This window comes from Mustelus asterias, chromosome 26, assembly GCF_964213995.1.
Source record: "Mustelus asterias chromosome 26, sMusAst1.hap1.1, whole genome shotgun sequence".
Lineage (NCBI taxonomy): Eukaryota > Metazoa > Chordata > Chondrichthyes > Carcharhiniformes > Triakidae > Mustelus > Mustelus asterias.
The window spans coordinates 20,269,554-20,283,406 of NC_135826.1; the positions used below are offsets into that span (position 1 = coordinate 20,269,554).

General features: G+C 41.7%; 1 protein-coding gene across 1 annotated transcript in view; it reads right to left on the reverse strand.

The window, feature by feature from the left end:
- The window catches only part of LOC144479504 (guanine nucleotide-binding protein G(q) subunit alpha), a 130,401-nt gene that overhangs the window by 5,165 nt on the left and 111,383 nt on the right, over positions 1 to 13,853 (reverse strand). The window contains exon 4 of the mRNA XM_078198235.1: positions 8,143 to 8,271. Coding sequence (XP_078054361.1) covers positions 8,143 to 8,271 — 129 coding nt within the window. The remainder of the gene's footprint in view (positions 1 to 8,142; positions 8,272 to 13,853) is intronic.

The following is a 13,853-nucleotide window of genomic DNA, read 5'->3' on the forward strand; positions in this document are numbered from 1 at the left end:
AAGGAGCAAAAGGATAGGTAAATTGGATCAGCAAGGTAAATTGGATTAGCAAGTTTGCTGATGATACAAAGATTGGAGGTGTAGTGGACAGTGAGGAAGGTTTTCAAAGCTTGCAGAGGGATTTGGACCAACTAGAAAAATGGGCTGAAAAATGGCAAATTGAATTTAACGCAGACAAGTGTGAGATATTGCACATTGGAAGGACAAACCAAAGTAGAACGTACAGGGTAAATGGTAGGACTCTGAAGCGTGCAGTTGAACAGAGGGATCTGGGAATACAGGTACAGAATTCCCTAAAAGTGACGTCACAGGTGGATAGGGTCGTAAAGAGTGCCTTTAGTACATTGGCCTTTATAAATCAGAGTATCGAGTATAAAAGTTGGAGTGTTATGGTAAGGTTATATAAGGCATTGGTGAGGCCGAATTTGGAGTATTGTGTACAGTTTTGGTCACCTAGTTACAGGAAGGATGTAAATAAGGTTGAAAGAGTGCAGAGAAGGTTCACAAGGATGTTGCCGGGACTTGAGAAGCTGAGTTACAGAGAGAAATTGAATAGGTTGGGACTTTATTCCCTGGAGCGTAGAAGATTATGGGGAGATTTGATAGAGGTGTATAAGATTTTGATGGGTATAGATAGAGTGAATGCAAGCAGGCTTTTTCCGCTGAGGCTGGGGGAGAAAAAATCCAGAGGGCATGGGTTCAGGGTGAAGGGGGAAAAGTTTAAAGGGAATATTAGGGGGGGCTTCTTCACGCAGAGAGTGGTGGGAGTGTGGAATGAGCTGCCGGATAAAGTGGTAAATGCCTTCCAACATGAACCAAATTGCCATGTATGTTAGATTTGGGGCATCAGCATTTTAAATTACTTGGCAAAGCATAGACATCACACACATTTTTGTTCTCCAGTCGATGTTGCGCAATGAATAAACTTAATGTTATAGCACAGTCAAATTATGCCATTTCAACATTGTTACTTGAAACATTTTATACACCAACTGCTTTGATTTGAAATTTGATCAGCAAGTTAAGCCCCACTTTTAACATTTAAGAAAAACTTGGACGGGTTCATGGATGAGAGGGGTGTGGAGGGATATGGTCCAAGTGCAGGTCAGTGGGACTAGGCAAAAAATGGTTCGGCACAGACAAGAAGGGCCAAAAGACCTGTTTCTGAGCTGTAATTTTCTATGGTTCTAAGGGTTATGGGGATAAGACAGAAAAGTGGAGTTGAGGATTACATCAAATGAGTCATGATCTCATTGAATGACGCAGCAAATTCAATGGGCCGAATAGCTTCTTTCTGCTCCTACATCTTATGGTGTATGGTCTTATAGTAACTGTGGTAGGTTCAATCTTTCCTTGCCCTATCAGGAAAGTTTACCAATAGGCTCACATCTGCTATTGGGCTCATGGCGATAATTCCTCACAAATTGCTCAGTCAACTGAAAATGCTCAAGAAATGCAAACATTCTGAATTCATAGGAGTGTGCCATTACATATCAGCACCAATAGTCTATGTCCTATAGTTATACTTTTGAATTACCAGTGCAGAGCACACACCAAAGCCTAGATCTTCTGAAAGGAATTACTTTAACACTGTGGTAACTCATTTATTTGAACTTAATTACTGCCAACATTAATACTGATAGAAAAATGTAAAATCAAATTTCAAATCAAAGCAGTTGGTGTATAAAATGTTTCAAGTAACAATGTTGAAATGGCATAATTTGACTGTGCTATAACATTAAGTTTATTCATTGCGCAACATCGACTGGAGAACAAAAATGTGTGAGATGTCTATGCTTTGCCAAGTAATTTAAAATGCTGATGCCCCAAATCTAACATACATGACAATTTGGTTCATGTTGGAAGTCTCAAAATACAAATATCTAAGTGGTATTGAATTATGCTCTTTTGAAGTTAAATTGCTCTGAGCATTGCCCTCAGGTTTTCTTAGTCAATAATGTATTATTTTGTAGACTGTGTTGAACTTCCTATAACTAAAGAAAATGATATTGATATCTTAGCTGCTTTGCCTCACAGCTATTAAGAAATTCCAAAAGGATACGTATGAGGGTGTGGCAGGAGGAATTCCTTCACACTGAAGATGGCACAAAGTTTTATTGATTCTGGCATTTGCATAAAAATGAAAATTAAGCACATTTTAGTGCAAGCTGCAATATGGGGAGGTAGTAGTGTAATGGTAATGTCACTGGACTAGTAATCCAAAGGTCCAGACGAGTGCTCTGGGGACAGGAATTCAAATCCCACCAATTAATTCAATTAATAAACCTTGAATTAAAAGTTGGTCTATAAGTGTTACAGAAGACAGACTCGGAATATGAGAGCTCAGAAGAAGCCCTGGAGAGGTAAAAGGCAGTGGAAGATAGGTGACTCAGTGCTGTGCACCGTTGGGGCAAAGGTAATCCTTCTGCTTGACCTGGCTAGACAGCTGGATTGTGCTTGTGATTTGATGCTGAGGTGAAAATTTGGGAATCCAGAGGAACTTTGTTTTGGAAGACAAGATTCAAATCCTGGGGGGTGAGTAGTCGTTGAGGCAGTCAGAGTTGGAGCGACTTTTGGAAGGAATGCCAAGTCTAGATCTATGGTAGGGAAGAGTGGCAACCTGCAATCTCTCAAAAGGGAGTCAGACTTTTAACAAGATTGAACAACTCTGGGTGAGTTGCTGAGCAATGCATGGAAGCTGTTTTGGTTGTATTTGCCATTTACCCTGTTGTTAGGAGAATAAAGAGTTAATGTCCCGATTTCAACCCTGTCAGCAAAATCTCGTATGCTGACAACTGCTACGGACAATGGAGACAGCCTGTCCACATGGAAGGATAACCATGTCAAAACATAATTAAATTAGATCTGTGCCCAAGACATAGCGTGAATGATTAACCATTAAACTTGTTTTCTTGAGCTGCGAACAATAGAACTTGTATTGCACAAGACTGCTCTAAACATCACGTACTGGGCCGAATACTCATATTCAGATGTCCAGAACAAAGAGAGGCTTTTCTCTATAAATATGCGGGAAAGTCCCTACTACAGCAGAGTCTGCCGTGGGTTACGTACGGACGCCCGGAGGGAGGTAAGCCACTCTACCTGGACTGACGGCTCTCCAGTCCATGTGTCAGGGTAGTTAAACTATATAAGGCTTAGCCCATTGAATGATACTTGTAGAACTTGTCCATGTATTGTGGGGAATAAAGAGACACATTTTATTCTAGCAATACTGGTGTAGTGTGAATTCTTTCTCTCAGACCACCTCCACGAACCTGTTACCGGTCCGGCTAAACACCTGTAGTGTGGTGTGTTAATTCACATGTACCTCGTGGTGATTCTTAATATTAAGAGCATTGTAAATTGTTTTAAGTTTCTGACTTTGTGCAATAAATTTCTTTTGTTTGTTTGTAGTTGGGAAGGATATATTGGCCTTGGAGGGAGTGCAGAGAAGGTTCACCAGGTTGATACCAGAGATGAGGGGTGTTGACTATGAGGAGAGACTGAGCAGATTGGGTTTGTACTCGTTGGAATTTAGAAGGCTGAGGGGGATCTTATAGAGACCTATAAGATATTGAAGGGGCTGGATAGGGTAGAGATGGAGAGATTCTTTCCACTTAGAAAGGAAACTAGAACTGGAGGGCACAGCCTCAAGATAAAGGGGGGTCAGTTTAGGACAGAGTTGAGGAGGAACTTCTTCTGAGGGTGGTGAATCTCTGCCCACTGAAGTGGTGGAGGCTACCTCGTTGAAGATGTTTAAATCACGGATAGATGAATTCCTGATCGGTAAGGGGTTATAGGGATCAGGCGGGCAAGTGGAACTGACCCACTTCAGATCAGCCATGATCTTATTGAATGGCGGGGCGGGCTCGAGGGGCTAGATGGCCTACTCCTGCTCCTAGTTCTTATGTTCGAGAGCTGTGGAATCTTGTGGCTTTATTCACTTAGTATGTAGAATCTTGAACTTTGTCTCGTTGAAGCAAAAGGTCACTGGCCCCTCATCAGGTCATATCAAAACTTTGCGTGTTCAGTCCATGATCATAAATTGGGGGTCTTGCTGGGATTTTGACTCCACAGACAAATATCATAGAATCATAGAAACCCTACAGTGCAGAAGGAGGCCATTCGGCCCATCGAGTCTGCACCGACCACAATCCCACCCAGGCCCTACCCCCACATATTTTACCCGCTAATCCCTCTAACCTACGCATCCCAGGACTCTAAGGGGCATTTTTTTTTAACCTGGCCAATCAACCTAACCCGCACATCTTTGGACTGTGGGAGGAAACCGGAGCACCCGGAGGAAACCCACGCAGACACGAGGAGAATGTGCAAATTCCACACAGACAGTGACCCGAGCCGGGAATCGAACCCGGGACCCTGGAGCTGTGAAGCAGCAGTGCTAACCACTGTGCTACCGTGCCGCTCTTATGCGTGCTCAGACTTGTTGAGGTCAAGGCCGATGAGATTTCCATGGTGAATTTTACTACCCTGATTGAAAAGCAGAATGGCTTTGTCACTTCCCACAACAAAGTTAATCTCCAAGCGACTTGCAACAATTAATCAAATGTTTATTAATCACATCGGCAGAAAAGTTGAAGATACGAGTTAAAAGCAGGAGCTAAGAAAGCAGGTCTAGTTGAGGTAATAGCACAGTATTTGGAATTAGAAGAAAATTTGGCAAGTATAACAAGCTCAAGTTAGCTAAAATTGAACTATAGGTGAAGCAGGTTGAAATAGAAGTGTGCACAGAAAAGCAGAAACTCAAACTTGAAAGAGGGAAGAAGGAGATGCAAAAGCCTGAACTCCTGTGAAAGAAATTAGCAAGGGAAGAAAGGGATAAGGAAAGAGTCAGAAAGCTTTAGAGAGAAATAAATAGGACAGTTTGAACCAGCTAGAGGTGGGATCAAAGACAGTCAAGTACTTTGGATGATGAGTCAAGTTCCGCTCTGAGCTTCAATATAAATTTTATTTTTTAGTGTTACAAGTAGGCTTAAATTAACACTGTAATGAAGTTACTGTGAAATTCCCCTAGTCGCCACACTCCGGTGCATGTTCAGGAACACGGAGGGAGAATTTAGCCAATTCACCTAACCAGCACGTTTTTTGGACTGTAGGAGGAAACCAGAGCACCTGGAGGAAACCCATGCAGACACGGGGAGAACATGCAAACTCCGCACAGACAGCGACCCAAGCCGGGAATCGAACCCGGGTCCCTGGCATTGTGAGGCAGCAGTGCTAACCACTGTGCCACCGTGAGAAGGCAAAAGCTGTTTCAGTTATTGAAGATAGAGGATAAAATTTATGTAAAGAAACCTGTATGTTCTTATTGCCATAATGTGGAGATACCGGCGTTGGACTGGTGTAAACACAGTAAGGAGTCTAACAACACCAGGTTAAAGTACAACAGGTTTATTTGGTAGCAAACGCCACTAGCTTTCGGAGCACTGCTCCTTCGTCAGGTGAGTGGGAGATCTGCTCATACACAGCAAACAGGGCATATAAAGACACAAACTCAATTTACAGGATAATGATTGGAATGGGAGTCTTTACAGCTAATTAAGTCTTAAAGGTACAGACAATGTGAGTGGAGGGAGCATTAACACAGGTTAAAGAGATGTGTATCATCTCCAGACAGGACAGCCAGTGAGACTTTGCAAGTCCAGGCAAGTTGTGGGAGTTACAGATCATAGAAATCATCATCATAGAAACCCTACAGTGCAGGAGGCGGCCATTCAGCCCATCGAGTCTGCACCGACCACAATCCCACCCAGGCCCTACCCCCACATATTTTTACCCGTTAATCCCTCTCACTTACGCATCTTAGGACTCTAAGGGGCAATTTTTTTTTTTAACCTGGCCAATCAACCTAGCCCGCACATCTTTGGACTGTGGGAGGAAACCGGAGCACCCGGAGGAAACCCACGCAGACACGAGGAGAATGTGCAAACTCCACACAGACAGTGACCCGAGCCGGGAACCGAACCCAGGACCCTGGAGCTGTGAAGCAGCAGTGCTAACCACTGTGCTAGCGTGACATGAACCCAAGATCCTGGTTATTGCCATAAGACAGGGAATAGAATATAAGAACCAAGACCTGTGAAGGAAATGGTTGTTAAAACAGTGGCACTGGTGCAAGTGGCAGGAATTTCCACATGGAAAGCTGCATATGAAACTGGGAATTGCAAGAGGCTCACTGCATCTAATATTTTTACCTTGGGATGCAAAAGGATATTCAAGGGGATTCTTCCTTGAATGCTGTTAAAGTGAGTCAGATTACCGGAGGTCACACAGCTTTGGTCTCTAAGGGAGAAGTGTTTTGTAATTCTTCCAACAAAAGTAAACAAATTAATATTTTGCGAGTCATTGGGGCTGTTGAGTCACAGCTGGTGGCTGACGGTACGATTTGTGTTCCAAGATGGTTTGATGAAAGAGAAAGCAATACTAGGGGCTCTTTAGGAGTTTATGAACCTATTTCCCTTGTGAAAGGTTAACTTATAGAATGACTTGGTAAACAAAATTGTTACTGTGGCAGTTGTTCCTAGTTTAGGGGGGGGGCGGGGGGGGGGAAGAGAGAGAGAGAGAGAGAGAGAGAGAGAGGGAAGAGAGAGAGAGAGAGATGGCAGGTTACCATTGACCAGAAACTGAAATGGACCAGTCATATGAATACCATGGCTACAATAACAGGTCAAAAATTGGGAATTCTGCAGACAGGAACTCACCTCCTGACTTTCCTAAGCCTGTCCACCATCTACAAGGCACAAGTCAGGAGTCTGATAGAATACACTAGACTTGCCTTGATGAGTGTAGCGCCAATGGCACTCAAGCAGCTTGACATCATCCAAAAGAATGCACCCTTTTAATTGGCATCCCATTCTCCACCTTCAACATTCACTCCCTCGCACAGTGGCAGCAATGTGCATCATTTCCAAGATGCACTGCAACAACTCGCCAAGGCTCCTTCAACAGCACTTTCCAAATCTGCGATCTCTGCCACTTAGAAGGCCGAGGGCAGCAGATGTATGGGAACACCACCACCTCCAAGTTCTCCTCTAAGCCACATGCCATCCTGACTTGGAACTATATCACCATTACTTCACTGTCGTTGAAATAAAATCCTAAGAGCAATGTGGGGTGTACCTAGACTACATAGCCTATAGTGGCTTCAAGAAAGCAGTTTAACGCCATCTTCTTAAGAGCAATTAGGATGGGCAATAAACGCTGGCCTAGCCAGAGATGCCCACAATCTATGAATGAATCACTTTTTAAAAATTGTTACATTAAAAGGCAAACTAAAGGAGGAATTCAGTACCGTTTATTTGAAAACTTCTTCGGGGCTGGTGCCTCATATATTGAACATATGGGGCAGAAACTGTGAAATGTTCTCAAACAAAACCGAGCAAGGTCAGGCCCTGCAATTTAAATGCATTTCAAATTCTATGACATTTACTAAGTAACATTTTTATTGCTAATAGTTTTCGCAAGATGGTAACTTAAACGTTCATTACCTTGCCATGAAAAGGAGGTTTGGAAATACAGAAGGTATAATGAAAACTAGCACTTCACGAGTTTTAGGTCAAAGAACAAGGGAATTTCAAGAGCAACTTTCTTTATACAAAAGAAGCTTCTGGGCACAGCTCATTTAGTCCCTGGTGTTTAGTACATGGCAGTCTACCCAGTTTGACAAATGATGCCTTGTAGAGGTAGACCAAAATAACAACTCTAAACTGAACGACCTAATTTTCTATGGAGATCTGCCCTACTTATCCATACTTGAGCCAACTTCTCATAGCAGTATTTCCAAACTAGTACAAAAATGAATTTTGTTGCTGAATATATTTAATTTCCTTTCTTTAGACATTTAATTATCCCTGAACATTTTAAAGATAAACCAGCATGTGAATCAGCTTTACCCTAAATAAACTGTTTTGTAATAAAACAGTATGAAAAAAAACAACCCAGAATAAGGCAAATAAGTTGCACAGCAATATTTCATCATACTTATTTAAAAAATAAAATTTGAAATATGAAGTATTAGGCTAAATTCCAGTAATAATCCTCATGTTTCCAGAATGAACATGCACAAAAATGCAATGCAACAGAAATAAAATCAGTTAATGATTTTCAGAAACCACCTTCTACCTGAAGATGATGCTTTGTAAGTCAAAGGGGTATTCAATGATTCCTGTTGTTGGGATTCGAACTCGAAGGACATCCTGCTGGGTAGGCAGATAGGCAGGATCCGATATACGATCCAAATCGCTAAGATAGCTATAAACAATGGAAAAAACACATGAATACAAAAATGACAGCATGTGAAGCCCCAATGATGAATTTGTGAATGTGCTTCCCAATATACATTTGCAATAACCCTCAGGGGCTGCTCTATTTTCTGTGAGATGTGGGGGTGGAATCTATTTCCTTGTGACCTCCATATTTCAGTGAATTGTGCAGCTAAGTCCCATGATACAAACAATGATCTCTCAGGACAACTGATCTACACATTTTGTTTCACCTGCAGCCACATACTCCATCATAGCTTGACAGTCACCTTGACAATACTGTGTTCAATGAAAAAACTTATCTAATTATTCATCCTGCATGACTTCAACATTTTTCTTTTGTTTAGCTGTAAAACAAATATATTTCTAGAAAATGAAACAGAAACACAAAAACCCTCAATGGAAAATTAGCTTCTGGCCAAAACCAACATCAATTAATATTGAGTAAAATTTTGTGGGGCAAATCAACAGTAAAAAGGGATGATGTAATAATTATTTTGATAAACATTTAGAGTGGCCAAATAGCTGATCTGTTATTGTCTTCATCCAGATTGTCTCCAGGAGTGAGAGAAAACAAGCAAGCTTCAAATTTGTTTATTTTCTAGCATGATCTGCTTCATTAAGTGAAACATCCTACCATTTGGTAAACTAGTTTACCATGTGTATCTCTTCCAATGCATTCAAGCATGTGTGCGCGCCACTGCTGAGAGTAATCTTTATTACACACCCACAATGAAGGTGGTGATACCAAGGGTCACCTTCTTGAACTGAACAGAATAGGATCAATGCAAATGCGTTACACTTGAGACTACTGAAAACTACTGCTATCCCGCAAAGTAAAATACCTTGCTGCTTTTCCTCTCTAATCTTTAAGCATGTGTACATACTTCAGTTAGTACTGATATTTTCCTTTAGTAAGATATTCTCCATCTTTCAGCCCAAAATCTCCACCTGGTCTACTTATTCCCAGCTTTGAAATGTTCACGTGGGTTTCCCGATTTCATGCAAGTTTTCCAGTCCAATTTTCTCCTATTTCAATGTCAACTTTTACTGTGCAACAACAGGTTGGTACAAAGGCAGCACCATTTAACCTTGCCAGTCCTCCTGCCAAAAGATGCTGCAGAGGGTTGAACTGTTGCTGTTGGCGACAACAGAAAATTGTATTATGATCCTCTCAGTATAAATACTGAACTGATTCTTTGTGTAATTGCGGACTTGAGGAGGAATTAGCAAGTTGTACCAACTGCTCTCTGAACTCAAGTGTCAGCCAAATACTGCATGCAGTCTTTCGTAAATAAAGCCTAGTTATTCTGTCGGAACAAACTTTGTTGAGTTTTTCTATCAGTCAAGAAGCAGGAAAGTTTCCACTTCAACAGCCACTTTACAAGGCTTACCGCGTGTTTACTGTAGGATTATCCAAATGAATACAAGGTCGACATCAAAATAATGGATCCAAATAGCACAAAAATACAGCTCAAGTTGAAAGAAAGTCAGGATTTTTAGACATACACGTTTACTACACCAGATTACATTCACAGATCTGGGGGGAAAAACTCATACCTTGCATAAGGAAGCTATTTTGTTAACTGCTATTTATATTTTAACTTGTCTCCAAAATTCAATGCCTGTACCTTTAAATAAACAGAATTGCAGTTTCCAGCTGGACTAACACAAAGCAACCGAGGGAATCTGATATTTTTTCATGATTACTGAAATTTGGTTGAACTTGTTTCAAACTAATTTATAATCTGTTGCAGTCAAGTTCAGAATGTTCAGTTTTAGCTACCCTTTAAGATAATGAGATGACATCACTTGTAAGAAGAGGGTTGTGCGCAAGATATGGACAGTTCCCAGAATGTCGATTTTACCAAAACAAATGGGCTTCCAAAGAGTGGTGAATACTTCATAAAATTTAATTAGATGCAGCAAAGTATTCAACACGACGAGACAATCACCAAACACTCAATCGACAGTGTACAAAACTCCTGGTTTTCACCAATTTCAATCTTCAAGTGGTTTTAGCAGATCAGCTAGACATTTTCTTTTGAAAATTGCTTCAAATCACACTGTACACAGAAAGCTAATTTAATACATGCTGCATTTTCAGTCCTGTGGAAAGGATTAGTTACAATGGAATTCTCGTCTCCACTAAAATGGCGGAACAAGGAATGAATTAAAATTTTACAAAGCATCCCCTCTTCAATGCACTGGAAGTTTCGGGTTAGGTGCAATCATTTATTCTGCGTACAAGGTCTAACATTTTGTATCAGATAACATAACTGGATATGCAGTGTATGAAGATTATGGAAGAGAGCACTTATTCTCACTTGTATTTAAATTCCAGGGTTCAAGGGCTGCATTAAAGCTGCCATAACCACATAAAATATAAATGTTAAGGTTTGGAGAAACATAAATTTAACCTATGGTGCCATCTAGTTTCCATTCGTAGTTTGTGGAAAAGCAATCTGTTCACTCAACTAAGGAATCTGATGTCAAGAACTTATCACATCTAAATTACAAACTATAACAAAGATTTTAACATGGGTTTCCTAGCTGAAAACAAATGCCAGATTAACAGAATCACCACACATTAGAATATCAAATATTTTTAGTAGATAAAAAAATCAACCCACTAATTGTTTTGAATCAGGCTTCTATGACTGTGTGGAGTTTGCAGTTCTCTCCGTGTCTGCATGGGTTTCCTCCAGGTCGGTTTCCTCCCACAACCCAAAAGACATGTGGGTTAAGTGCATTGGCATGCTAAATTCTCCCTCAGTGGACCCAAACAGGAGCTGGAGTGTGGCGACTAGGTGATTTTCACAGTAACTTCATTGCAGTGTTAATGTGAGCCTACTTGTGACACTAATAAATAAACTTTAAACTTCTATGTTGTCTGGAAAGTAGCTGAAGAGCACCATCAGTGAATTGATCAGGATAGTTTTACTGTGATTTGACCCTGTACTTCAGTACCCATTATAAATTTCAAAAATGTGCACCACTATCTTGTTGTAACTAATGCAGAATTAATTTGAAGGAAAAAGCAAAATTACAGTAGAGTACCACACATCTTATGGCTTCCGAGATTTTTGTAAAAAACTCTATTTCTTCTTATCAGTTTACAGGCCTTTTCTTTCAGCAACTTTGCTCCAAACCATGTTAATATTTTGCAATAGAGGGGGTAGAGGTGTTCTAGTTAGAGGCGCCATATAAATGCAGATTGTTTTTTGTACAGCTTTAACATATGATGTGATGTACCTTTAGATCTCAAGTCACCATTATACTCCCCTTACTTGGCTGCTGCAATTATCTCGTAGCACCTTTTGCATACAATAACTAACCTTACCTGTTAGGTTATGTGGTTTACTTTAAAATAAAGTAAAAATGGGCTAAAAGAATTCAACTACTGCATTAAATGTTTATTACCTACAAGGGTCTTGTGCTTGAGTTATGAAATCAATCCTCAACATCTAATGTCAAACTTTTTCATGAATTGAGAGATTGAAGATAACAGATGCAAGTCAACAGCACTATTCTGAAATTTTTTTTAAATTGCCAATTTCCAAGTAACTTTTGGAAGACAGTAATTAGCTGTAGCCCAGGGCAAACAATTCAAACGCTGCACAAATTTGGTCTGGACATTTTTAGTAAATGAATTGCAGAAATATTTGGAAGGACGATACTGGTGCATGCCAAATTGCTGCCTTGATGTCAAAGGCAGTCACTCTCACCTCGTCTCTGGAACTCAGCTCCATTATTCATGTTTGGAGCAAGGCTCTATGAGACCTGGAACTGAGTGACTCATGGAGCACCAGTGTACAGTTCCTTGGTAAACATACGTGTCATTTAATAGCATTGGTGGACACATTCCATCATTTTGCTGATGACTGGGAGTAGGATGATGCGGTTAAAATTTATCAAATTGAATTATTCCTGAAGGATATCCACTCTTCTAATTTCTTAAATCCATTCACACTGGCAACCATCAGGTGCAATTTTTTTTAAAACACTGTTTCGTGGGACATGGGCGTCGCTGGCTGGCCAGGATTTATTGCCAGGTCTAGTTGCCCAAGGGTACAAAGAACAAAGAACAATACAGCACAGGAACAGGCCCTTCGGCCCTCCAAGCCCGCGCCGCTCCCCGGTCCAGGATTGAATCCTGAATCCAGGATCCCCGCCCAATTTTCCAGCCGATCTACATACCAATATCCTATCCACCGAGCTGTCCCTCACAGCTACGGTGCTTTGTTCATTACAACCTATTAACTCACCCCCACCCCCCCATTCCAGACCATGTGATCTCCAGGGAGAGGCGAAAACCCAGAGTGAAAAACCCCAGGGCCAATATGGGGAAAAAAAATCTGGGAAATTCCTCTCCGACCCCCTGAGGCGATCGAAACGAGTCCAGGAGATCACAATGGCCCTGATTGGAAAATGCTTCCCAACCCTAGTCATTTCCACTTCCACGAACACCATATGAATTCCCTGCCCCCGAGACAGGTTCCCAACTATCCGCAGTCTCGCTCTGTACTGGCACCAGCAAGATGATCATAGAATGAAGCCTTGAAACGAGAAACAAGGAACAATTAGCCCGCGCCGCTCCCTGGTCCAAACTAGACCACTCTTTTGTATCCCTCCATTCCCACTCCGTTCATATAGCTGTCTAGATAAGTCTTAAACGTTCCCAGTGTGTCCGCCTCCACCACCTTGCCCGGCAACACATTCCAGGCCCCCACGACCCTCTGTGTGAAATATGTCCTTCTGATATCTGTGTTAAACCTCCCCCCCCTTCACCTTGAACCTATGACCCCTCGTGAACGTCACCACCGACCCGGGGAAAAGCTTCCCACCGTTCACCCTATCTATGCCTTTCATAATTTTATACACCTCTATTAAGTCTCCCCTCATCCTCCGTCTTTCCAAGGAGAACAACCCCAGTTTCCCCAATCTCTCCTCATAACCAAGCCCCTCCATACCAGGCAACATCCTGGTAAACCTCCTCTGTACTCTCTCCAAAGCCTCCACGTCCTTCTGGTAGTGTGGCGACCAGAACTGGATGCAGTATTCCAAATGCGGCCGAACCAACGTTCTATACATCTGCAACATCAGACCCCAACTCTTATACTCTATGCCCCGTCCTATAAAGGCAAGCATGCCATATGCCTTCTTCACCACCTTCTCCACCTGTGACGTCACCTTCAAAGATCTGTGGACTTGCACACCCAGGTCCCTCTGCGTCTCTACACCCTTTATGGTTCTTCCATTTATCGTGTAGCTCCTCCCTACATTATTCCCACCAAAATGCATCACTTCGCATTTATCAGGATTGAACTCCATCTGCCATTTCCTTGCCCAAATTTCCAGCCTATCTATATCCTTCTGTAGCCTCTGACAATGTTCCTCACTATCTGCAAGTCCTGCCAGTTTTGTGTCGTCCGCAAACTTACTGATCACCCCAGTTACTCCTTCTTCCAGATCATTTATATAAATCACAAACAGCAGAGGTCCCAATACAGAGCCCTGCGGTACACCACTAGTCACGGGCCTCCAGCCGGAAAAAGACCCTTCCACTAC